The sequence below is a fragment of the Anser anser genome (genome assembly GCF_964211835.1).
Source record: "Anser anser genome assembly, chromosome: 4".
Taxonomy (NCBI): Eukaryota; Metazoa; Chordata; class Aves; order Anseriformes; family Anatidae; genus Anser; species Anser anser.
This window is the reverse complement of record NC_139724.1, coordinates 69,991,272-70,016,300: the sequence shown is the minus strand read 5'-3', so window position 1 is coordinate 70,016,300 and position 25,029 is coordinate 69,991,272. Positions and strand designations below refer to the sequence as shown.

At 50.2% G+C, this 25,029-nt stretch overlaps 1 protein-coding gene across 1 annotated transcript in view; it reads left to right on the top strand.

Moving 5' to 3' along the window:
• Positions 1–24,719, top strand: part of NAT8L (N-acetyltransferase 8 like) — a 30,081-nt gene extending 5,362 nt beyond the window's left edge. The window contains exon 3 of the mRNA XM_083835223.1: positions 18,198–24,719. Within this exon, the coding sequence (XP_083691349.1) occupies positions 18,198–18,565 (368 nt within the window). The 3' untranslated portion in view covers positions 18,566–24,719. The remainder of the gene's footprint in view (positions 1–18,197) is intronic.
• The last annotated feature ends 310 nt before the right edge of the window (positions 24,720–25,029 follow it).

Sequence of the window (25,029 nt, the reverse complement as noted above, 5' to 3'; positions counted from 1 at the left end):
CTCGCTTCTGGCGTGAAACCGCTGCCCTCCCGAATGAGCAGAGCTTCTGTGGACGAACCGGCATGTCTTCTTGTGGTAGTTTCAGGCCTCATCTCCAGCTACGGTCCGTCTTGACCTGCTGTGTGGGTGCCCCTGTAGCAGGACGTGCGTGTGGTGGTGGTGGTGCGAAGATCTCCTTGTAGGCCTCTGCCCCAGCAGGACGTGCAGGTGACTTGAAGAGCTGTGGCTCCTAGGGCTGGTGGAGGCCTGAGGGCGTCTGCCTTGTGTAATGCAGCCGATTAAACTGAGGAATTGCTGCGGGATATGTCGGGTTAGGTTCAACGTGCCAGGCTGGCAGCTGTGGTTTTCGGTGGTGGCTGCATGTCTGCAGCCATCGCTCTGTGGTGGCGTGGGCAGGGCTGGAGGGAGCGGTTCTACCACCTCCTGTGAGTCCCCATCTTGGACTTTCTCCTTGCCAGTTGTGTACAGGGTGGCAGCTGTCCTGGTGGGCAGGGCAGAGCAGGTTTCCATCACACCTGGTACATGAATAGGTTACACTGGTATCCTGGGGTTGGACTGGGCCCTAAAACAGGGATGGCTCATGAGGGTTTAGTCCCTGCAGCTCGTGGGCGGCACATCACTCAGGTGAGCCCAAAAGAGGGATGTCCTGCGCTTCCTTCTCAGCAGAGGTCTTGGGTTCACGTCCTTCTCCTGGGCCACCAGCTGAGGTGGGCTCAGAAGGTTTTTGAGGAGTTGACACCCTGCTCGTGGCAGCACTGCTCGCTCCTTTCCAGGCACTGCTCACATTCAGTGCGGCAGCTGGGTGAAGAACGGGTATTTCAGTTGTGCTCTTGGGCTGGGCACAGGGGTTTTCATGCCAGAGAACAGAGCTGACACCAGAAGGGCTGACCCCAGGAGCATGCGAGGAGATGAGCACCTGGAAGAGAAATTGTGCGATTTCTGTGCTGCCAAACCTGGGGGGCACTGGTGGGGTGAGTGGCCCCATCGCGGCTGGCACTTCTTCCCCAGGCACACTGGTGTTATGGTGTACCAGGCCAGTGTGGGGACCATGAGGAAAATACAGGGGCCACTGGGAGCTGTGGCTGCTCTGCCTCACCCTGTGCAAGCCGGGGGGGTTCCTCGCCATGGTGGGGGTGATGGCCTGCGGCAGGGAGGTGGATGGAGCCCCCCAGGCTCCAGTTCTTCCACATTCTGGGTAACTCAGCAAGCAGCTGAGCTGCCAGATAAGCAGGAGGGACCCTGCCCACTGATAACATTGTTTTGAAAGAATAGAGCAGCTCTTGCTTTGCAAAGCCAGGGCTTAGTTACCTGACCCCGGGAGGGGGCTCGGGGCTGCTGCTTCCCAGTGCAGGAATGTGTTTTTGGAGAGCCCTGCCCTGCTTGCCCATGCCCGAGAGGCAGCAGGAATCTAAGGCATCCCTATCTCCAGCATTTCTTGCTGGCTTTGCAGCGCCCTGACCTCGGGCATCTGCCAAACCCCTGCGCTGGCTGTCGTGGGTCGGGATTTTCTCGTGCGTGCCGCTGCTCACGGAGAGCTGGGGAGTCCAGACTGGGGCTTGGAGTGGGAGCAGAAAACCCAGAGGAGAGGCTGTGTCCTGATCCTAGCTGCAGCATTTCCCAGCTCTGCTCCCACCAGTGCTGGGAGTGGAGGTCAGGTCTCATCGTTTGGAGGTGAAGGGCCTTTCTTCTAAGTGTCTTGCATTGTGGCATCTTGGCCATTCAATGGAGATGCTTCAAGGGATGAGATCTGCGCATCAGAGAGATCTTGCAAGATTAGGATGACAGAGCTTCAGACACAATGCTTTCCACTATAAAATGCACTGAAGATATTTCAGAGGCTGGCCTCCTGCGAGACGAGTGCTTAACAATTCCCAGCATTGTTTTTGGGTTACTTACACCTTAGCTGAACTGGTATTTCTCACACAGTGCCTGTCTTGAGCTGAACTCGGGAAGCAATAAACAGCAGCTCATGTTTCCAAGTTTTAGGGGTGCATGTTATCTAGCATTGGTAATTGACCAAAATATTTTATTATTTGAATCACGTAAAATGTCATTAAAGTCAGGTTGCTGCTCCCAAAAGCTACCTCTTCTGACACAATTAGTCCTCCACATGCGAGGTCCTCCACTGCTGTGGCCATCAGGAGCAGGGACCTGCCCACATGGGACAAACCTGACACCTTTGCCATGCCACCCCATGCCACGTTCTTGGGGCTCAACATCCCCAGGGCTTTCTCCAGCACAGGACCAAGCACGGATGTGCTGGCTCTGCTGGCCCCCAGCTGTTCTGGTATCTCGGCCAGCCCTGCCACAACCCCATGCTCGTGCTGATAAGCACCTGGTGGGGCTGCAGGGGCTGGTAATGCCTGGGTCTTCAGAGGTTTTTTTTATTATTATTATTTTAGGCATGCTTAAGCAGTGCACATCTTCCAAAGAGCAATGCTGTAAACTGATGGTTGCCCATGGGAAAATTGGAATTGTCTGACTTGTTCGGGACTGTATCGCAGACACAAATAGGATAAACATGTTCATGGGGAAGCCACTGCAGCCTTGCTCCCCTCTCCATTTATTTCTTTATTACTGGAGTAGGAACATATGCACAACCCCATTCCTCAACATGTGTATCCTTAAGACAAAAATAGACCTCGCTTCAGATCCACTAGCTTTGGCACGTTCCCATGTCAAAATGAGATGAAAATACATTTTCTAGTAAATCTTGCAGAGCGTTATAACCTATTTTTTTCCCTTGCATTCAAAATTTCTCTCTCAAGGTAATTGACGTGGCTGTCAGTTCATGCAGCAGTGCTTAAATTGGTAGCCATGACTTGGGGGTACGGCACTGCTGAAAGCAAGCTCTGTCTGCAGGTATTTAAAAACCCAGTACGTGCAAGTGCTCTTAATTAATCTGTGATACAAGAAGTAATAAGTTGTGTGAATTGAACGTCAGCAGTTTTTCAGGCACTGTTAGCTCCTCAGGACTGCCAAACGTGAGCTGCACAGGGACTTGTGAATAAGGCAGCAGCATCAGGTGTTCTGGTTTTGTCTGGCTTTGAGCATTTTTTTTTTTTTTGCTTTTTCTCTACTGTTGGTTGGTTTCTGATGTTTTGGCTGCATGCAACTTCTCGTGACTGTCTCAGCGAAGAAACCTAAGGAGGAATACTGAATTTTCTCGGCAAGTTTAACTGCAAAATAATTAGTCTCATAAACTGTGTTCAATGGCTCTTCCTCCTCCCACTTTCTTTGGAGTAGCTGAGATTTAAAACAATTACCCCAAAATATGTTTGAGCTGAAGGCTTTCAGAATTGTCTAAACTTAGGCTCCACGTTGGGTACCTAAGTAGCAGTGAGAGATTTAAAAGTACGAAGCTTTGAGCCCCTCTGACTCTGAATTTTGGAAGTAGCAGCCCAAGCTGGAATCTCGTTCCCAAGCACCAGAGGCATTATATTTAGCTTTTTAGGGTTTTTCAGGAGTGTTTGTGATCCCTGTGTGCACAGCCAGGTGCCTGAATACTTAAGAAATTATCAGCTCTGTATCTTGAGGCCTCTAAGTTTTTTGAAGGAAAACCAAAAACCAGCCATTTACATAAAAACCTAAGCACACGGACTGATTTTCAACCAGCCCAAACTCTCCAAATTTCACAGTGGATTCCTGCTGTAGGCTTAAATCTTCATCCAAGTCCCTGGGCTGGGACTGGGCTTTTCCCTGCTGTCAGGAGGTTTGTGTCTGGCCTGAGATGGGCAAGCTGCTGGCGATGGCAGCAGGGGAATCCTGCCCTGGGGTGCTCGCTGGTACTGACAGGCATGGCAGAGCCCACGCCTGTGGTTTGGTAACGCGGTGCTGAGGATCTGTTACAAATAACAGCGTGCTTTGTGCTGCTTTCTTTCATCCGCAGGAGAGGCTTCGTGGAGTGTTTTGCCAGTGTCTGGTTCCGTGATACGTGGCCTTTGTTGCTTTCTGCATCAGTGAAACAGGGAGCTTCAAAGCATATTTTTAGTTTTTTTTTTTTTTATTCCCCCCCCCCCCCCCCCCCCCCCCCGGTAGGAAGCTGAGGAATCATTTTTTTCTGACAGGTGGCTAATGAAAGCAGTCTTTAAGTGAATCCAAAGATAGCAGGGCGTCTTGCATAGCTTCTATTCACAAATCCCTCATTTGTAAGCGGTGCCAATAACGAGATTTGTTTATTTTTTTGTTGATAAAGGCAAGCTGGAATCACCAAGAAGCCTCGGCCTTGCTTTTTATTAAGGCACCAAAACCAGTTCATGCTCGTTGGGGTAGAGACAGGTGTGTGCCACGGTGTCTGTTACAGATGGCTTGGAGCCATTCTTTTAAGTAGTCTATTGACCCGCTGGACCCCAGCGATCAATTAAGTATTTATGAAAGCACATCCTGTATCATTTAGCATCTTCTGTAACTGCTTGACGGGTGCTTCTTTCCAGAGCTGAAGGTGTCGTTTCTTAAAGGATAATCCTGAAATTTTGACCTGGACCACCCCGAGCTTAATGCCAAGTGGGTTTGTGCTTTAAAAAGGGATTCTGTGAGTTAAAGGCTTTTCAAAACAGGTAGCAGGGAACATGTTGTATGTGTATATTTTAAACGGCTATGTGAGATATTGCTATTTAAAATTATATTTGGAACAGTTTACACGTATACAAGCTAATAGAAAAATGCAATGCATTAGTCTCATGTTAGTGGGTACTGCTTGCAATGATAACTTGCAAGTGCCAATTTTGTCACTTAAAATTCATGCACTGCTTGTAGGTTTTATCTAAGTGGCAAAACTGAAAACCCAGGGTTTTACGAGAAGATGATTTTTCTGTTCAGGAGCCAGAAAATAAAAGGGAAAATAGTTCTTGTCCAAATTAAACTGATTTACTGCTCCCTCTTTTTTCTGCTCACTGTGAGGAACCAAAAATCTTTATTTAGTGGTAAATGCAATGCTTTCCTCAGCCTGAAACAAGCGTTGGCTTTGGTACAGACTTTCTTACGAAGCAAAGACCAGCTCCAGGTATATGCTTAAAGAAAAAAAAAAAAGCTGAGTGCAGTAGAGCCATGTTATCTCCCAGACAGGCACCCTAAATACTGTGCTGTAAGGACTCCGTTTTTTGCATGGCATTATTACACACAGACCCAGTGCTGGGACCATGTGGATCCCAGCCCCCTTTAGTGATCAAGTGAGGCGTTTTATACTGGTGTAGGAGTCAAAGAGGTGGTATCGTGGCGGGGACCCACTCCAAAATCCCAGTAGCCCATCAGCGATGTGGGGGTGAGCCGTGAGCAGGAGTAGTGCCAGTCTGGATTTCATGCGTGTTTTTTTCCTGGCTGAAGGTCTTTGGTGAATTCAGGACAGACCTGTAACTTGTTTTGAATTGACAAAAAAAATGCACTTTTAAATAAACTACTTGCCTGGATTTACTCTCGATCACCAGTAATTGCTATACAAGCTGCTCCAGCTCTCTCTTGCCAACGTGCTTGAATCCTGACTTGGAAACCAGCATCAGAGGTGCAGCTTTATTTGTTTTTTACAGTCACAGCTCTCGGTCTCTGCACTAGATGCTGGCTGAAGTGGGGGTGCTGGACCAGCTGGCCGGCCGTGCATGGCTCCTTAGTGCTCCTCGCGTCCAGCAGTCACACAAACTGCTCTCAGATCATAACAGCAACTATGGGGAACCAACAGTGGCTTCTCAGTTCTTGTTTTTTTTCCATTTTTCCCCTTCTTTTCCCCTGCCACTGCAGTTCTTTATCCACTTTTTGCAGTCTTGTGTCAGACTGCAATGGTTTTGGTTTTTCTCATCCAGATCCTGCTTGGCTCTCTTGCCCGTCCCTGTGCTGAACTCTCCCTTATGTTATTCTGGGCCAGCCCTGGCTTCATTTGTCACTTGTAGCAGTTCCCAAAATGGTGGTCCCACACCACTAATATCTCCCTTTTCAAGTCTCTGATCTTTCCCTCCTCCTCCTATTATGTTTTTAAATTTTGTGCTTGCGTCTCTTCGCTTAATTTCATTCCACAGGCAGTTCTCCTCTTTCTTAGCGTGTCATTCAGATTTTCTGCATGGTGAGCACAAGTATTTATTTTTGTTGGTAGAATGCTCAGAATAACAAAAATGAGAAAATAAATACAAGTCAGCAGCACGAGGATATTGTGTCTGCTAAGCTGAAAACACAGTGTGTCAGCGCATAAACCCATGTGGTGGGGAGAGAACATTTTGCCTGAAGGCAAACGAACTGCCAACAACAGGATTTCTTGCACCTTCTTTAAAGCCTCTGTCCTGCCTCGCTCAGATGTATCTGGACATGGCCTATGGATCTTTTTCCACCACGTCTCTTTCCCGAAAACCCATTCTTAGCATTTTAATGGGATGTAGAAAATCATTATTGCAGTTAGAATACAGGAGGAAAAAATGTAAAAAGTCCTTTGCTGTGATCAGGGCTTTTTTGTTCTTTTTTTGGAGGTGCCAAATTTGTTCCTCCTCCCTGGAACTAGCTAACAGCATCAGAAACCCCGTGTAACACTTCAAGTGGGAATCCAGGGAAGACCTAAATATGCCGTCTTTCAATTTAAAATAATGTAAGTAGTAAGACTGCAAAGAGAAGCTTTTCAAAACAGGCTGGTTTGGGAGCACCTGCCATTTTCAAGCGCTAACCAATTTTGGATGATGGCTGGTTAGAGCAGTAAAAGCATGTCAGCTACTCAACTGCTGTCTTCCATAACCACAGTTTAGTGTCTCAGCCACGTGAGAGTCTTGGTAAAGTCATCGCCATTGGAACAACGTCATTGGGGGTGGGATTGGTTGGGGGAGAGAGAAAGCGAGGCGGGGGGAAGGTATTGTAAGAATGGGGTGGTAATGAGAGATCAGGTGGATTTTTATTTCAAAAAAAAAAAAGTCCAAACTGCTTGAAAGGAGTGTTCTTGAAACACCTTTTCAAACTTGTGCCGCTTGTACAGTCAATTAGGTTCACTTAATGGCAACGAAAATACACGTCAGGTTTGATGCTAGAACCTGCAAATGTTCAGAGGATAACATCAAGCTGTGCGGAGATCTTTGTGCAGAAATAAGCCATCATCAAGTTTTACAGTGCTTTTTTTGAGCCTTCAGTACTCTGAAAAGCATCAAAGCATCTGCAAGTTTTTTTTAAGAAGTGGGAACATTTTTCATGGGTAATGCAAATAGCTAAAGAAGATTTCAGTGAAATTCTTCATACATATATATATATGTATGTATAAACAAAAAAAAAACTCCCCACGTTTACTGAGACTGAACTCTGAGAGAGCTTAGCTTAAAGATTCAGTGGGGAGCATTTGCTTAAACTTAACCGTGTGCTTAAAGCCCTCGTCTTGTGTTAGGAATTAAAAGCATGCTTAGGGACATCCTTCAGCACAGGTCCACATGCTGTTTTGATCTTTACAGGAAACCTGTGGCATGAATGGGAAATGCAGTGGCATGGGGTAAACCTGCCTCCAGTTTCTTGAGTTGGCTGTGAGATGAGTATGTGATGTTTTAGGGAAAACTGGTACATCAGGAGGAGCTGGTTCAGTCAGGAACTTCCTCTTAATTTCATTCTGCTCTTAGTATTGGGGGTTTCATATATATTTAGTGTTGCCTTTATAGTAGGGAAAATCCACCCGATCCTCAAAATACTGCATTTCTATCCCATTTCTGTGGATTTGCATCTCTCCCGGCTGTGGTTGCTGTAGGTGCTGCTCGCATGGATGAGTGGATCCTCTTTCAGCAAGGCTCAGGGCACGAGCCCGGTGATGTGCTGCCTGCCAGTCTCTGCTTTCGCTGCCTGTGAGCACGCTGCCCTTCAATGCCACGTGTCGCCCTCTGTGCTCAGTTGACTGCTTGCTCGGTGGGTTATTTCACAGATCTCCTTCAAAGCCCTGGCTCTCATGACCGGCGTTCAGTTTGGGGCCAAGGGGGAAGGAGCCCCGCGCATGGGGATGTTGGGTATGCGATGCTGGCAGGTGGTTGCTGCAGGAGGTGTGGGAAGAACTGGGTTAGGTTTCTGTAGGGAGATTTTGGTCACAGTGGTCTGGTGTGGTAGCCTGAGCACATGGCAAAGGGCTTTTTGTTTGTGTTTTTCCCTTTCTTCATTTTTGAGATGTAGACATTTATGCATGCAATTTTCATTTTGTGTTAATGCATCATCCACGACAGGTCCATTGTCTGCCCAGCCGGGCAGATGTTCATGTGTTTATGGATGCGCAATCTTCTTCTGGTGCCATACTCAAAAGATGTGCTGGTTTCAGCCTGGGCGTAGCGGGGTTCAGTGTAATTGCACCCCAGACACGTTGGCCTCGATGAGGCATAGGAGCATGTTCTCAACAAGCAAGCATCAAGGTGTTTGTTTTCTGCGGCGTGGCAGGGCTGTGGCTTCACGTGCAGCACAGTTTGCTGAGGGTTAAAGATCAAAGCAACGTGTGGTGGCTGAGGCTTGCACTGCTCGGGTCTTGGTGGGGTCTGCAGCGTGGTGGAACGGAAGGAGAAAACACCGAGGACCTTTGTTTTCATTATTACACACCAGAAAGAAGTGAAGTCTTGCCCGAGTTGCTTCAGTGCTCAATCTCCTTGACATGCAATGCTGCTAATAGTGTGCAGGGGAGGCAAGAAAAGCCCTTCGCGTTGGTGTGTGCCGGTGGAACACGACAACCTTACCCCAGGGCCAGATTTAGCTGTGTTAGGTATAAATAGAACAGTCCTCCAGGGATTGAATATTTATGGTAAATCTAGAAAAATAAAAGGTCTGCAGGCAAGAAAGGTGTTAACTGACAGCACAAGTCTGCGGGGCTCATCCTGGGGGGACACAGCAGGGAGCATTCACAGGCTTCTTGGACCGGATTGCCTCTGGACCGTCTCGTCTGACATTTCTACCTGTCCCCTGGTGTTACTGCCTGCTCTCGGTTCCTGGAGGGCCCAAACGCAGGGAGGCGTCTGCAGCTGCCAAAAGGATCAGGTCTGGCCCTTTTTTCTTGGCCTGCTGCACGTGGAAATTGCTTTTCTCCCCCCTTCCCACTCCACCGCGATGGGTTGTGGGGGCTCAGCTCAGGGTGGCAGCTGGGGACCGTTCACATGATGGGGTGGCAGGTCCCAGCTGATTGTCACTGGTGTCCTTGTCTGATGCCTGAGCTACGGGAAGGGAGGGTTGTTGTATTTGTTCAGCACGTTTCAAGCTGCTGTGCTTGAAATGGGAAGAAACACTTGTTGCTAGCAATAGGCTTGAAGAGATCAAGCCATTTACCGACTGCCTTCAACCTGCAGTTTGTACCAAATCTGTGCCCTGAACGTGTTCTCCTTTTTTTCCTGCCTTCCTCTACTTTGAGCATTGAATTCTTCGGTGTGGTTTTGGGGAAAATGTGACTGCTTATGGCTGCTGTTTCACTCCAGTCGATTATTAATACAATGGGAAGGTAGATACTGGGGAGGTTTGATTCATTGTGTTAGCAACAAGATAGGATTCTTGTGAAACTCGAGTCACGTGCAGAAGGAAAGGTTTTTAGTGTAGCAATCGTATTTATTGTTAGTTTTGGGGGAGTGCAGTGGAAGTTTCCCTTTGCCGGGCGGCATTGAGTGAAACACATTCCCTGCCCTAAGTTCCCAATGCACCCCTGGAAGCAGAGGAGCTGCGCGGGGGTCTGAGACTTTTCTGGTCGGCGTGTCTGCACCATAAGCTATTGCTCACGATTACTCCTAATTATTGCTCATCAGTTGCCGTAGTAATGAGGTCCCCATTCAGAGGCTTTTGAGGGCAACAGGAACTTTTCCTTCTAATGTGCTAAAACAAAAAACAACAGCAAACACGTTCAGGACTGTTGACAGATGCCATACAGCATCTTTTGGCTGGAGATACGTGACCGCTTTGTGGCATACAGCTGAACATTTCCAAGTTGTGCATTTGCCCGTCTGCATCACGTCTGTGGCACGGGCTTCCTTGATGCCCCTGGAAGCAGTCAGGAGTGTAATGCTTTCTGCAGGTGGGGCATTTTTGGCTGCCATTTTCTAAATAGGCAAACGTTTTTAGTCCCCTCTTCTTACATACAGCTAGGTGGTCTCTCTGTTGAGTAGGGGAGGCCCCTTCCAGCCTTGCTTTCAATGCTGATTTAAAGAGCTCTACCTGCATAGGTTATTCTGTATTAAAGTATCATTATGCTGGATCCCAAGCTTGCAACAACGCCTTGGGTGCAATTCCTCTTGCCAGCCTCATTCCTGGTTAAAAGTGGTTGTTCGCAGAGCTCTGGTCAGGCTTTGCTGGGGTTGTTTGCCAAGGAGAGGCTCTCCTGGAGGGTATCTCGCCTAAAAGTTTGTTGACCTCTGTTAGAGCAGCATAAAACTCCTCAGAAGTCCTTGTAGAGATCAGAACCGCATTTATTATTTAACCTTAAGTAAATGTAACGTTAGTTTCTCTCTTTGCTGTGAAGCATTTGGTGCAGTTCCTGTGTAGGTACATGCGATTCTATTCAACTGAAGAGAGGCTTGGCTAAATTTAGACCAGACGAGTAATGATAGATGGCTAAAATAAGATCGATTCTACCCATTTTCCCCATGTGATTTATGTCTAGGCCAACTGCTAAGCGAAAACGGAGTCGTTTGATGATACTGCTCAGTGCCTTTTTACAGTAATGCACATAAAGCAGAAGCCAGCCAGCAAATAATGAATTGTAAAACATCCAATAATTCTCGATTTTCCAGTTTTTTCAGTATTTGGAAGTGGAACGTGCCGCAGTGTAAGTTCAGTACCTTTCAGAAAGCAATAAAGCCATAGAGTGAAAGATTGATAAGAAGATGGAGATGGAGCATTAACGGTGTCCTTTTAAGAAGCTGGCTTAAAACACAACCAGCAGCACGTTTTATTTTGTAAACTGATTTAACAAGAAGCTAATTGTAACAGCAGTCATGTGGAGCAGTTACTGGGAAGGATGCAGGCTCGCAAAGCTGGCAGAAAGTCTTGCTTCCTTTTCTCCTTTAAAAATCTAGCTAAGAACAGCCGAAATACTAAAAGCATTGGCTTACTTAAGGTCTGACTCCACAATTTATAGGCTTAGCGAGGATTTGGGATGCATAGGGAACATCTGCTCTGCAAATACTTTAAATACTCATTTTTTGTCACTCTGTGCAGACCAGTCCCTTCTGTGATGTTGGTCCGGGGGGAGTCATCACGCAGCTAGAAAACGCTGGGCCAAAATTGTATATTTTAGTCTCTAGCCGCTCCTTTAAGCTATTTAATCATTTGCTTATTGATAACTGTTGATCTCATGCAAAAAAACCCCCAGCCGCTGCCTGGTTTCTCAGGCTGTGCTTTCTCTTGGTGATGTAGTGGGTGGGTTTCAAGGGCTAGGCTTGTAGTTTGGTCTCCTCGCTGCCCAGCATGCTTTTCTGCCCGTGGCATGGAGCAGAGGGGCACAGACAGCTAAATGCGTACTGATGGGTGGAGCAGGGGTGCTCTGGGCCCCCGGGAGCTGAAGGCTGTTTGGGAAATCAGACCGCGATGTGCTGATGTGGGGCTCTTGTCGATCCAGGCTGGGTCCTCGCTAGGCTTCAGAGGGGAAAGGTGTGTGGGTAGGAGCTGCCTCGTGGTCCAGAGGAACAGGGGGAGGTTTTAAGCAAAGTTTTGAGGTGATCAGGGGTGCCTGCCGGGTCCCATCTCCAGCAGGGGCAGTGGGAGATGCTGGAGCAAACCTGGCTGCTTTCGGAGATCTGGCTGCTGCACAACGTGCTCTTCTTGTCTCCAGTCCAAAACCTGCGAAAGCAAACTGTAGCTAGCTGCCGACATCTCAGGGGCTTTTGGAGGGGATTTGTCACCCCAGAAAGAAATACCTGTGACAAACTAGCAGGGTGCTCTGGAGGACAGGCCAGCTCCATTGGGCAATGTCCACATCTTGCCACCATCCCCGTCCCACGTGCGGGGCCGGCGCCCTCCTGGCCCTTGGCACAGCCTGGTGTGCTGCCAGCCTCCCTCCCTTCCTTGCTGTCCTGGGAAAGGAGCCAGCATTCGATCCTCCTGCCGTCCGGTGACACTGCTAAAAACCTCCTAGCATCAGGGGTGGTTTGGTTGGCCTCTAATGTGGAGCGGCAGCAGCCAGAAAAAAAAAAAAGAGATGAAAGGGAGCAAAGATGAAAAAGGAGGTGGATGGAGAGGCAGCCGGGGCTGGTGGCAGCTCGTCCATCTCCTGGCGCTGTGCACACACGCAGGTGATCTCGTCGCCTGCCCCTCGGATGTCCCGTGAATCAGCCCCTGTCACCCGCCCCCGGCACGCGGATGCTCGGCCTTGCGCCCTTCCAGCAGGGAGTTATTTATGGCAGGGCGATGAATCCTCCGCTGGTAGCTTGCGTGGAGTTATTTATGTGAAGGAAGGGGTCCCGCAGCGTTTCTAATTTCATGCATGGGTAATTCTTGTGTGTCCCTGACATTTTTTTTTGCTCCCCCCACGCCTGTGCCTTGTCTGCTGCAGGGGGATGCTCGCGGGTGTCAGGAGTGTCAAGGCAGGGTAGCTCACATCTCATCCACTTTCCATGGCCGTAAACTACTCTGAAATGCCATTATTTTGTAGGAGCCCTCCAGGAATGCCTTTTTAACTGAAGTCAAGGGTAGAGTTATTAGCAGAAGTTGTTGGAGCTGTTATTCAGCCCTGCTTGAAGCCAAGGGGAACTAGGAAGGTGGAAGGGAGAGAAATGAAGACCTGGGAAGAGCGGAGGTAAGGAGAAATAACGTGCTTCACAGGCACTGTCCCCTCCCTGCCCTGGTTAGCAGCACTTATTTTGCAGCACCCAAGCCTCCTTTCTGTCTGGACGTTGATTTAATTTGGCCGGTCTGCCCCTTGTTTCACTGAGGATGGAGGGGAAGGAGGAGGAGGTGGGAAGAAAGGCTGTGGGTTCAAACAGCATCGGCAACGCACAGCTGGGACACCGTCAGCTTTAGGCTGGGGACTCGTCTGCTTGCTGCAGCAAGCACTGAAAGCTGCGTATATAAATAGTGCTGGCAGGAGGAGAGGTGAGGCACCGAGCTCTGGGGCTTTTTAATAAAAACAAGAGTAGCACAGCTGCAGTGTTTGGTGCAGCACAGCCTCTGCAGGCTCCCTGTGTGCTGCCCAAAACCTCACAGGAGGCTGGGCGATGGACTCCGGGGACAAATATTTAAAGCTCCGTGATGTGTCAGCGTGTTGCATTCCCTCTGCCCTGATATTCCTGTTGCATCGGGTCGCAGGATGTCAGTGGGTTGTAGCAAGGAGTTCGGGGCATCTGGGCTTTGCAGCTGGGATTTGCAAGCCTGTCAGTTTTGGCAGGCTGTTGTGTGTGATATGAGTGAGGAACTGCAGATCCTGCCCTGTGGGACGTGCTGGGCTGTTGGTTTTTTGTTTTTCCCTTTTCCCCCTACCTTAGTGACCTAGGGGAAGATCAAGGATGGAGGCTTGCCCCGTGCAGGGTGCTGCAATGCGAGGCGAGGCTCTCGCTCCTCCCAGCCAGCCCTGAAGAGACCTCAAACCGAGACCTCCACCTCCTCCCACAGCTCACGCCTGCAAGTCCCATCTCTGCCAGGGATGCGGGTTTGCATTTTTTAATGCTGGGGAGGCCCGGCCAGAGTTTCCCATGGCATCAGCTTCCTTCTGTCTCGGTGGCCAGGGTGACTCCCCGCTTTTGGAGCGCGTTCTGAGGATGTCGCCTGCGACAGCTCCGAGCCAGGAGGGGAATCGCACACATCTGTGCTGCGGTGACACGCTGAAGCAGAACCGAAAATCACAATCTGTCTAAACCTTGCTTGAAGGGATATCATGTCCGTCTGGAAGTGACGTTCAAGAAGTAGCTGTGAAAGTTGCCACCTCCGAAAGAGGGTGAACTGCCCTCATTCTGCTGGCGGTGCGAGCTGGCAGTGCCTCTTCTCTGGGCGTCTGCTCCTTCCTGGAGCTGCTGCGAAGGGAAAAAGGCTGGAAACCAGCGTGCATGCACCCAGCCTGCACCGAGTTTTATTGCCTCGCCTGTGTGCTGCCTGGACGTGAAATCAGAGCTCGGCCACAGGGCTTCAGCCATAGCAGCGCCTTCCGTGAAGAAAGAGGAATAAGACCGGTCTGCTTCAGGGGTGAGGTTTCCAATGGGGTGAGCTCCTGTTGAAAACTGTCCCTGGGGAGCAATCCCCCACAAAACTGGCACCAGCAGTAGGTGATAGCTGATCCCCAGCCCCGTGAAGGGAAGCGATGGGTTCGCTCTGGCTCCGTGACCTGAGTACCGGCACAGAGAGGCAGTTCTGGGGCGGCAAGGCTTTGCTTGCTCCCCTGGAAATCTAATAGGAAGAGATGGATTTTAAAAATATCCCAGAATGTCTGTTTTCTGTTGTATCAACAAAAAAGCCAAGACAGACCTTTGCTTTGCCATTAAATTCTGGCTTTAGGAGTAGCTGTCTTTGAGCAGTGTGGGACGCTGGAGAGCGGTAGGAACCCGTGGTATTTAATCCCGTAGGGCTCCGGGTGATGGGGAAAGCTGATGTCTCATTTTCCTCTCCTCTAGCAGTACTCTCTGCTATTGCTTTCGGTTCCAATCTTTCCACCCATCCACCCACTGGCCTTTTATTCCCTAAAGGGTGTAGAAGAATTTGCAGCAAAAAATAAATGAACTGATTTTCACCCACCATCCCTGTCGGCTGTGTGGGGGAGAGCCGTGCAGCTCATGACAGGAGAGGCTTGCGAGAGCAGTGGAGCTGTGTCCTCAGCTGAAGAACCACGGCCAACCTTTGTAGGTTATTCTCCCCACCAGCTCATTGCTGGGCGTTTCTTACGGTAATTCCACTGTTACCATGGCTCTTTCTGGGTACAGTAAATAAAATATATCTTAAGTGATGGTCCTGTAGGACCAGGAGGCTTCATGGTGGTGAGGTCCAAGTTGGTAGCCAGCTGCTTGGTTTAGCTTACTTGCCGATAAGGCAGAACTGCTGGTCTTTTGCCATCCCAGGTATTTCATATAGCTTGAAGGAGGTGGGAGACACAGGAGCCTTGGCTTTGCTTTATTTTACAGTGTCTTTTGTAGGTCTTATTTATCCCAGTGTGACAACTTTCCTCTAAACTCCTGCTTGCAAGCAAAGCAACCTTCCTCTTATAAAGCTCATGCCCAATGTATGCTGGTTTTCTGATCCCAACCTAAGCTTTCTTCTGTGACTCATGGTCTTAAGTGCAGTGGAAGCCTCGTTGCACGGTAAAGCCTGGAGGCATGTTGTGTGGGTCTTTTTTAAGGAAGGTGCTACCCTGAAAGTTGTTCTCACGGGAAACATGGATGTGGTAAGGAGGAGGCTTGCAGCAAGGCTGCGTTCAAACGGGAGGCCTGGGCTGGAAGGCTGTGAGCTGGCATTTTTGGAGATACACGGGGTGCTGGTGGCACGGGGAGGTTGCAGCTGGAGTTAAATGTAAGGTATCTGAAGAGCAGCCCTTTGTGGTGCTCCTGCAGGGTCAGGAACCTGGAGAGCAGTTTGGGGCAGCAGGAGCTGAAAGGGCTTTGGGTGTCCGTCCCGATGAGTGATGGGGGGATGCCAGGAGACGGAGGAGATGAGAGCGAAGGCAAACACTGGCACAAGATGAGCATCTGAAGGGCAGGGGGAGTCGCAGCTGTCGGGGCGTGTGTTTATCTTGCAGCCGTGATTATTTTCAGATCGCGGTTTGGGAGCGTAAACCATCAGCACCCGCTATTAATAGCTCTGCTGGCAGCCAGGCTGCTGCTTACTGCTGACAGGTGAGAGGAAGGTAATTTTGTTTCATCCTCGGTATGAAAAAGTGCAAAAACGAGGTGGGCTCTGATTCAATCCCGTCAGTCCCAAAAAGATGTGCAGGAGATCCTCCCTTAGACCTTAGGGGTGAGGATATGGGCGCTGCTGCAGGAGGGAATTCGGCGAGGAGCTGCAGCTGGCCAGGATCAGTGAAAAAACAGTGAGTTCAGGCAAAAAGCAAACCGAAGAGTTTCGATTTCCCTGAATCTTGAGGGGTTTGCTCAGAGCAAGATCAGACGGAGATCAGCAGCCTGTGTGGGGATGCCCAAACAGCTTTCGGCAGCAAATCCCTGTGGGCGAGGAGCACGGCTCTCCAGGGAGAAGGGATTTGGCCACCCCGCAAGGGGAAGCCAGTGCTGGGCTCGCAGCCGCCTTCAGGGTCCCAGCGTGTTTTTGTAGACTGAGGGTCTGGTGGATGGCGGCCCTCCGTGGGCACGGAGCCCTGAAAGTCCTGGGGACTAATCACACTGGTGCAAACGGGAGCCGAATACAACTTGCATTGTTTGAGCAGATGTGTCCTGTCTGGCGCTAATTATAAGCGTTTCATGCGCAACACACACCGGGAGGTGTGCCAGCTACTATTTCTTTTCATGTTGAACTTGAAATCATTATAATTAAGCTTTAAAGTTGTAAGTAAAAACTAACAAGACGTGTGCATTGCTGTCATGCTTGGTGTGGGGCTGGGCACGTCAGAGGAGTGTGAAGAGCTGGTGGGCTCTGCTGTGGCAGACGTGTCCAGGTTTGGTCTTAAAATAGGCAAAAATCCTAAAAATTCAGGAAATGCGCTGTTTTACAAACCTTGGAAGCATTTTGCCGAGTAAACTTTAGCTGCACCACTGGCTCGTTGGGCACGAGGGGTTTGTTAGGAAGGGAAAAGCATTAATAAACGTGGGGAGCAGTGATGGTAGATGCACAGGTGTCCCTGTCTCGGGGAAGACAAGCCAAGCGTGCTGAAGGACCAGCCCCAGGAGCAAGGTGGCAAGGACTGGCTGCTGTGTGGCACTTCTTTGGGCTGCACCATGTGGGATGCACCTGGAGAGGTGGTGGGCGGGCGACGGAGGGCTGGCAGGGTACTGCTATGTGACACAGGGTCACTAACCACACAAAATGCACTTTCTAAAACATCACAGAGCCGTGAGCTGGCAGAGCTGTTTGATTTGTACGCAGAGGGAAAGCAGCTGCTGGGCCTCGTCTGGGCCTTGTCTGACTAAATTACGTAGTGAGGTTTGGGCAAATGCAGGGGAACAAGCGGCACTGTCACCACAGCAGCGGCGAGGAGATGTTTTAACTGCTTCTGATAAATGGGTCAAGATGGGTCCCAGTGTGTTAAAAATTAGCTGTTGACCTAGATAGCAACAGCGCGATGGCTGCTGGCGGTGGGAGCAAAAGCGAGTGCTGGTGCTGCGCGTGTCTGGGCCCGGTGGCGAGGATTTAGCCTGGGTGTTTTGTTTTGTGCTCAACTGCTCCTCGGCTGCCCAGCCATGGATCATATCCACCTCCCCAAAGCCCCATGCCCCACGCTTTGCCCTCCCCAGGTACTGCAGGACTTGGGGACTTACCATGTTTATTTAATTTCCCCCCATTTTGGTGCCTGCTGTGTACTCCTGAGCTCCCACCCCTGTGGCTCTATGGATCATGGTGTGGCTCTGCCTTTGGGCAGGGTGGTTTGCAGCATCAATCCCTGTGCTGAAGGTGGAGCCACAGCCAAAATCAAGTTGTCTTCTGCTGTAGGAAGGAGAAAGCCACTATCTGCCTGCAGGTCACAGCGTGCCAGGGGTCTCTCCTCTGGTCGGTTATCTCTGGGTAAAGCCACGTTCCTCCCGAGCAGCAAAAGTCCGTGTTTTCTTTCTGAGCAAGAGCTTTGTCATAGCGTGTCCCTCATTAGCTGATGTAATTGGATAATGGTTTTCTTGGGTGTTAATTGAGCAACATCTGAGGTGAAATCATGTTTGCCCTGTGCTGAAAGCATGAATCTTCTCGTGTCAGTTCAAGGCACCTCCTTCACCACGGTGCTATCTGAAGATCTTGAGTTAAGGCCCAAGTAATTTGTTCCTTTAATTTCATTTGTTTTTATTAAATAGCCTTGCTGGTGGGGCCGGGTGGTGCTGCAGTGCTCTGGAGTTGAAATAGTTTCTGGTTGCATTGGCTTTCACGTTGGTTGGCCAGCCCAAGCAGCTGGATGTGATGCTACCACAGCACATGAGGCATTCAGGTGGAAATACGGCTCATAGTAGAGGAGGAGTTGGGCAGCAAAGTGAACGACCATTTTGCTGGTCCTCGTGTGCCATGGTCGGGTCTGGGGGGTTGTGACAAGCAGCTAAGGGCCTGTTCTGGGCCGGGGCTCACTGCAGTGAGGCTGCTGGCAGGACAGGAGAGCTGTGACTGCCTGCAAGTCGGGACCGAGAGATGATTTCCGACCCCGGCGCTGCCGGCGGCTACATGTGGTGCTTTGTCTCCCGCAGGCTCCTGCTTCTGGGTGGCCGTCCTGGACGGCAATGTGGTGGGGATCGTGGCGGCACGGGGCAACGAGGAGGACAACACGGTGGAGCTGCGCCGCATGTCTGTCGACTCCAACTACCGCGGCAAGGGGATTGCCAAGGCCCTGGGCCGCAAAGTGCTGGAGTTTGCCGTGCTCAACAACTACTCCTCCGTCGTACTGGGGACCACGGCCGTGAAGATGGCGGCCCACAAGCTGTACGAGTCCTTGGGCTTCAAGCACGTGGGAGTGGTTGAACATTACGCCCTGCCGGGGATGACGCACTCCTTGCTGGAGAGAATGTTCTTCCAGCTTCGCTACCACCGCTACCGCCTGCAGCTGCGCGAAGAATAAAAAACCCAACCCACCAGGCGAAAAAGTTATTTTTTTCTCTCCTCCCTCCCCCTCCTCCAAAAAATAATAATAATAATAATAATAAATCGCCCTTCTATTTCTCGTCGCCGTTTATTTGCCAATTTTGTCCACCCTTGTTAGCCATCTCATTTTTAGTTTGCTCCGTGCCGCCGGGTGGCAGGACTGGGCGCCGCTCCCTCGCGTGCTGGAGGGGGCGATGCTGGCAGTCCTGCTGTCTCTGCGCACGGGGCTGCGGACCTGCAGCCCTTCCTCCCCAGGTACCGACATAAAGCACAGAAACTTACCTGCAAAACAGCACCACAGCTCTGGTGTACATAGTCTTTTCCTTTTCCAGATGTAAGATAACACAGCGACGCATTCGTAATAGCACAGAGGAAAATTACTTGAATGCAGATTTCAGTATTTCATGCACCAGTAAGTATAGAATATTCATTCGTCTTACCCTTATTTACTGGTTAATTGTTTTCAAAGAAAGAGTTGGGGGGGAAAGCCCCCCCAGCCCAACCCGCTTGCTACAATGCATGAAGAGGAAGCGTGTGCACGCACTGACGCATCGCACTGCCGCCACGGCACCGGTGTTGCACTTTCTGTGGATGTGCCTCGTTCTGCCAAACGTCCGAGGGACCCTCGGCGCATCCCGTAACCACGACTCCGCTCCATCCTCATCCTCCTTCCTATGCCAGCAAACAAGACTCGACCCGTTCGGACTCGGAGCCCCGTTGTAACATAGCGTGACGTGAAGATCAATCAACCCTACCCAGCTCTGCGCTCCTCCGTAGCCACGCGTAGCCTGCACTCCCCGGGCCAGACTCCGCATGTGCGTTGGACTTTGCTGCCTTTTGGGGTGGGTTCTTTTTGGGTTGGTTTTGGTTTCTTTTTATTTTATTTTTTTAATTTTTGTTATTATTTTCAGTTTTGGCTTTTGCTGAATGGTGTCATTGAGGCATAATGGAGGCTGCAGTTCCTATGGCAACCCATTTGCACATTCATGTGCGCAGCACATCCGAGCACTTCAGAGAAGCAATGTGTGACAGATAATAGCATTTTGGGGAGAGCTGGGGGGGGCGGGGGGGGCACACACTTAGTATCTTAACCAGCTGCTTGTTCGATACATGTAGATGGCCTCACTGCAGCCTGCCATAAAAGGTAATTAACTGCTTTAATGATGTCAGATTTGTGAATTGTACAATGCAAAAAGCAATGCAAAGCAGATCCGGCATGTGTCTGTACCCAGTATGTATGTACAGTGCCTGCCAACTAAAGAGTAACCAAGACTACAGCTTCTTCTAGCCTGAAATATCAACTTTTATAACTTATTTAAACAAATAGCAACTTTGCATGAATTACGTCTTTGGGGGGGGGGGGGGGGGAGGGGAAAGACCAGTAGGTTTTAATTTTAAAACGTGGTATCAGAAATATAAAGAGAACACATTTCTGGCTGCACTTAATTGGAGGTGGGTGGAGGGGGTTCAGCTATGTTAATATATTTAAAGGGAAAAACCCCTTTAACTTAGTTCTTCGGGGAGGGGCGGGGGGGAGTTCCTATTTTACAAAATAATGTTCACGATGAACGTGGTGAGAGGATCGAGCCACAAACGCCACGAGAGCATCACGGTGCGTGGGAGAGCTGGGGAGGGGGCCGCATCCTGCCCCCGGGGGGCTGCATCCCCCAGCACCCCCCTGCGCCGGAGGCGGCCCCGTCCCGCTGCGTGGTCCCAGCAATAAGGGGGGGGGAGAATGAGGCCGGGGAAGGGCGGCACTGTAATAATAAGAGGCTGCGAGTTTAATTAACAAAATTTCTGTATGGGGCACTCTATTTTTAAAAGTCTTTCTAATGCTGTACATTTCTCCTGGAGCCGAAATCATGTACTGTTGGTTGGGGTTTTTGTATAGTGTACAGAAATTGGCGGAATATTTTCTTGCTGCTTTCGGTGATTTATTAACCTAAGGAAAATAGACGAATATAAAGTGTTAGCGAAAGTGAAAGGGAAAAAAAAAAGAAAACACAAAACAGTTTGTGCCTTTTTTAGTTTATTTTTCTGTTGCTATATAATCACTGCACTAAAACCTTTCCAGAGGGGGGGAAAAAAAATAACTAGTCTCTTAATAAGGGAGGAATGCATAAAGCCTAAATTGAGCGTTAATTTTTTATTGGGGTATTTAATTAAAAGAATGACGCTGGTTTTATTTGATACCTGTGCCTTTGTAATGAAACCTCTATATCCTGTCCGAAAAGCCAAACCTGGAATAAATCCCACCAGATCCCACAGACACAGAAGTACCATCAGGTTACTGGGATTTCTTTCTAAAGGTGTGAACTGTAGCTGGTGGTTGCAGGACCTGCTTGCGATGCCCAGGAGAGAAGAGGCGCTGCCAAAAAGGTGGCCGGTTGCATTCCCCCACCCATACGCTAGGTCCCAGGGATGCGCTGAAGCGAGTCCTCGCCACTCGGCCACCTGCTGCTGAGCAGATTTCTTCCTGTAATGCTCACTTGCGCGGCTCTGTGACCTGTGTCTTTCTGGAAGAAATCCATCCCGTTGCTCCCAGCTCCGTCCTGCACACCCGGTGTCCAGAGAGGAGGGCTGGCTGCCGCATCTGTGCTTTCCAAAGAAGACGGAGAAGGCTCGTCCTGAGAAGCTGCTGATCCTGCCCTGGCTGGGCTGGTTTTTACTGGGAAGCCCCCCGATGCCTGCGTGGTATCCCCGGGTGGCAGCAGAGGGATGGGTTGCAGGATGTCCAGAGTGCCCAGAGCTGCCGTCAGCGGGAGGAGACAAGGCTGTGCGTAAAGGCATCACGTAACGCTGCCGCTTCGTTTCCTGAACGTGGAACCAGCGATTCCTGCTCTTGGGCATAGCTCCGGCCATGCCAGGATCTGGCCAGCAGACCACGATGCACCTCATAATGTGATGTTCCGATGCTGAATTGGCTTTGGTGGATCCGTCTGTACCCTACGTCCCTTACAGGGTGCACCGATTCCACCGGCGCTGCATGGCGAAGTCAGACCCCGCTCTCTGCCCCAAGCACCGGCTTTGCAGCCCCCTGGCACCACCTTGCTCCTGGCGTGAGCGTCACCTCCTGACTGTTCCCGTCCCAGTGCAGCAGCTGGGTGGTGCCAAGCAGCACAAAGTGCTCCTGGGAAGACCTGGACCTACTGCCTGAGCCTCCTGGAGACCCCATGGCCAGCTGTCGTCTAATTCCAGCAGTAACTGACATCAGCGGATGAGAGGGGCTGCTCCTAACAAATTTTGGTGGTTCCTTTCCAAGCATAGCGAGGGGAAGAGGAGCGCATCCCTCATAAACCTGGGTTGGGTTTGGCCTCACGCGGTGAACGTGATGGGCACTGGGACGGCCTCAGGCTCAGGTGGAGGTGCCGGAGGTGTGCAGGAACGTCCCCCCGCTGTGCCAAACGCCTGCTTTCACCTTGCTGTGCCCCTGGGCTGCTGCAGCCTGCTGCCCTCACATCGCGTGCTGCATGGTTCCACCGCCAGCTGTCTCCTTGGCATCGCGGCCGTCCTGCTAATCCCCACACAGCCGGCTCTGCCCGAGCAGCCTCTGCTCGGTGGCACTGGGCCAGAGCCACAGCTCACCCAGGGGAGCGCCTTGACGATGCTGAAGCCCCTTTCTTAAAAGATAAGGGGAAACTTTGCATCGACGTGGCTCAGGTCCGCAGCCTTGGTGCCGCCCCAGGCGCTGAGCTCCTTCGGAGGTGAGTGGGGCTGTCCTGCACATCCCGAGCACGCCGGCATCCTAAGCAGATGTCGTGTTTGATGAGCTCTGTGGGAAGCTCGGCCCCTGAACATAGCCAGGCCCGTGGGGCTGAGCAGTCGAAGCCACAAGGAAAGCGCTTTCTAACCTCACTCAAAACCCCTGAGACGATGTTTGTCATAAATTCACGCTGTGTTCTCCCTCAAGCGAAGCAGGCAGCACCTGCAAGGTGCTTGGAAAAGGCAGGTGTGCTCCAGCTCTGCCCTGCTTGGATGGCCAGGGGGCTTGCAGGGCTCACCCCACAACCAGTAGGGCAGCCCCAAGAAAGCCGGTGAGTATCCTGAGGGTAGATTGCCCAAGGACACCGGGGTTTTGGAAAAACCCAGCCACGAGCACTGCTGAGCACTTTCCATCCACCCTGCGTGGCCGCTGCCTTTTCATTTGCCAGATTTCCTGGCTAAGGTGCAAAGGGATAGAGAAGCGAGCGCAGGGATCCCAGAGCTGCCAAACATACGAGGGCAGGACCCAGCTCCAGTTACCTCTGAATTAACAATCTAATTTTAAATTTGCTGGGAGCCTGCGTTTCATTAGCACTGGTATAATGCTGTTGGTATGCACTCTATTTAAAGCTTAATAAAGGCATTTTAATTCCAAGCTAACTGGAGTCTTGCGATGGAATATACTGTACCGCATACAGAAAATGAATGGATGCAAGCTAGTAAATAAGCTTTAACATGCAAAAGGATCACTTTCTTTTTCTTTTTTTTTTTTTTTTAAAACTCCCTCAAAATATATCCACACGAAATTCTGAGCAGAAGACCTGTGCGCTCTTGCATCCCTCAGTAATGGAGACTATGCACAGAGATTATTTTTTTATCTCCCACTGAAGAACTGCTGCCTGGACTCTCCTTGTGGGCACCTTTCATTGGAAACAGAAGGAGCTAGAGAATCGTTCAAATAACAGCGAGTTTAGTTAAAACACAGTCTGGGTGAGACAGCGAGCTCTCAGGCAGCGGTTGGAGGGCGGTCGCTGTTGAGCATTGCTGCTCGGTGCTGGCTTTGTGTCACACGACGGTCAGCTGCGGGAGAGGGCAAGCTTTAACATCTAGGTAGTGGAAGATGGGCTTAGTGAGACCAAGAGCGTAGCAAATACCTAATGCAACTGTAAATTCATTTATGAGTAACACGTTTCAATGCAGAAGCGGCTACTGCTATGTAAGCATAGTGAGCATATGGCTAACATCGTTTTCAATTTCTTTTCCTCCAAAGCTTAGTCTTTTGACTTGTAATATGTATATTTGCTTTTTTATATAAATATAAAAATCTATATAATTAGGTTTAACAAAGCATCCATCGCTTTGTGAGTTGTACTTATGATTGTGCTGGGCTGTTAGCTTTAAGCAGTTTGTGTGCTTGTGTTATTTTATTAAAGCAAAAGTCTTCTCAAGACAAATGCAGTAAAGGTAAAAATAATAATTTTTTTTTTTTGATAGTGTTAAGCAGATGTGTGGTATGCATTTGGAAAAATTGTCCAATGTCAGTTGAAACAAACCTGGGGCTAAATTGCTTACCAGAACTGCTCGCGTCCACGGCGGTGGCTCGTTGGTGCGTGGGTGCCGGGCTGAGCCCGCGCCCGCGCCGGATCCGGGATTGCCCTGGCCAGCCTCGGCCCTGCACCTCCTCTGCGTTGTGCCAGCCCAAAGTGAAATCAGTCTCGTGTCATCCGTGTTCAGCACAGTGTGCACTGTACTTTGTAACGGGAAGCGGCCGCGAGTCCTCCTAGAAATACGAACCTATATTAAAACAGCAATAATTACTACTGCAAAGCAGGGGAGCGAAGCTGGGGAGAGGGGGGTTTCCCCAGGGGGCTTGGCTGGGGGAGGCTGCTTGTCACGGGGGTTTCAAGGGTGAGTTATTGGAAATGGGCTTTGTGGTGGGAGCCTGTCCACGGGTGGGAGAGAAAACGGTCACGGTCACGCAGAAGAGGGCGAGAATAACCCAGGGCTGCTCCCGCACCGGGGCGGAAAATAGAAGAAAGGAGCGCGCGTTTCCGAGGGAAGGAGATGGCAATTGGCACCCATGGGAACCGTAGGGGCTGGAGGTGCAGCCTTCATCCCCTGCTCCCAGCTCCCCCACGAGAGCGGTGTGTCCGTGTGTTCACGTGTCCGTGCGTCCGCGTGTCCGTGGGTGGTGTGGAGCGAGGCGCCGGGGCGAGCGAGGCGGAGGTACTCACGTTCTGTTCCTGATGGCCGCTGTAACTGTGAAAATTAACCAGACCTGCTGTGATAAATTTGGTTATATACGGTTTATTTGGTTAATTTTTTATAAGTGAAAACTGAAAAGATGAAAGAGAATTGTAATATGAAAGCAACTGCTGTAAATAATGTACGAATGAATAAAATCTAAAACTTATGTCAGTTTTTTCCTAAACTGTATTGCTGTCAAGTTACTGACTCCGAGTCCGAAGCATGGGCAAATACCACTTGTTCCTGTTTTCACTGACAAACAGGACTACTTCTGCGTGTGTCATGTATGTCCTTGGGTTATACATGTTATATAATTGAGCATTATCAGTGAGGATGTTTTTAGTGGTGGAGGCACATCGGTGGAGATTCCCCGAGCCACGCATTCCACTTCTCTTCCATACACCTGTGCATCCCCCTTCACGTTGGTGTGTTTTACATAAGGATTTAAGTCCCCTAGGACAAGGACCTCGCCCCCAAGTCCTGCATTCCCAG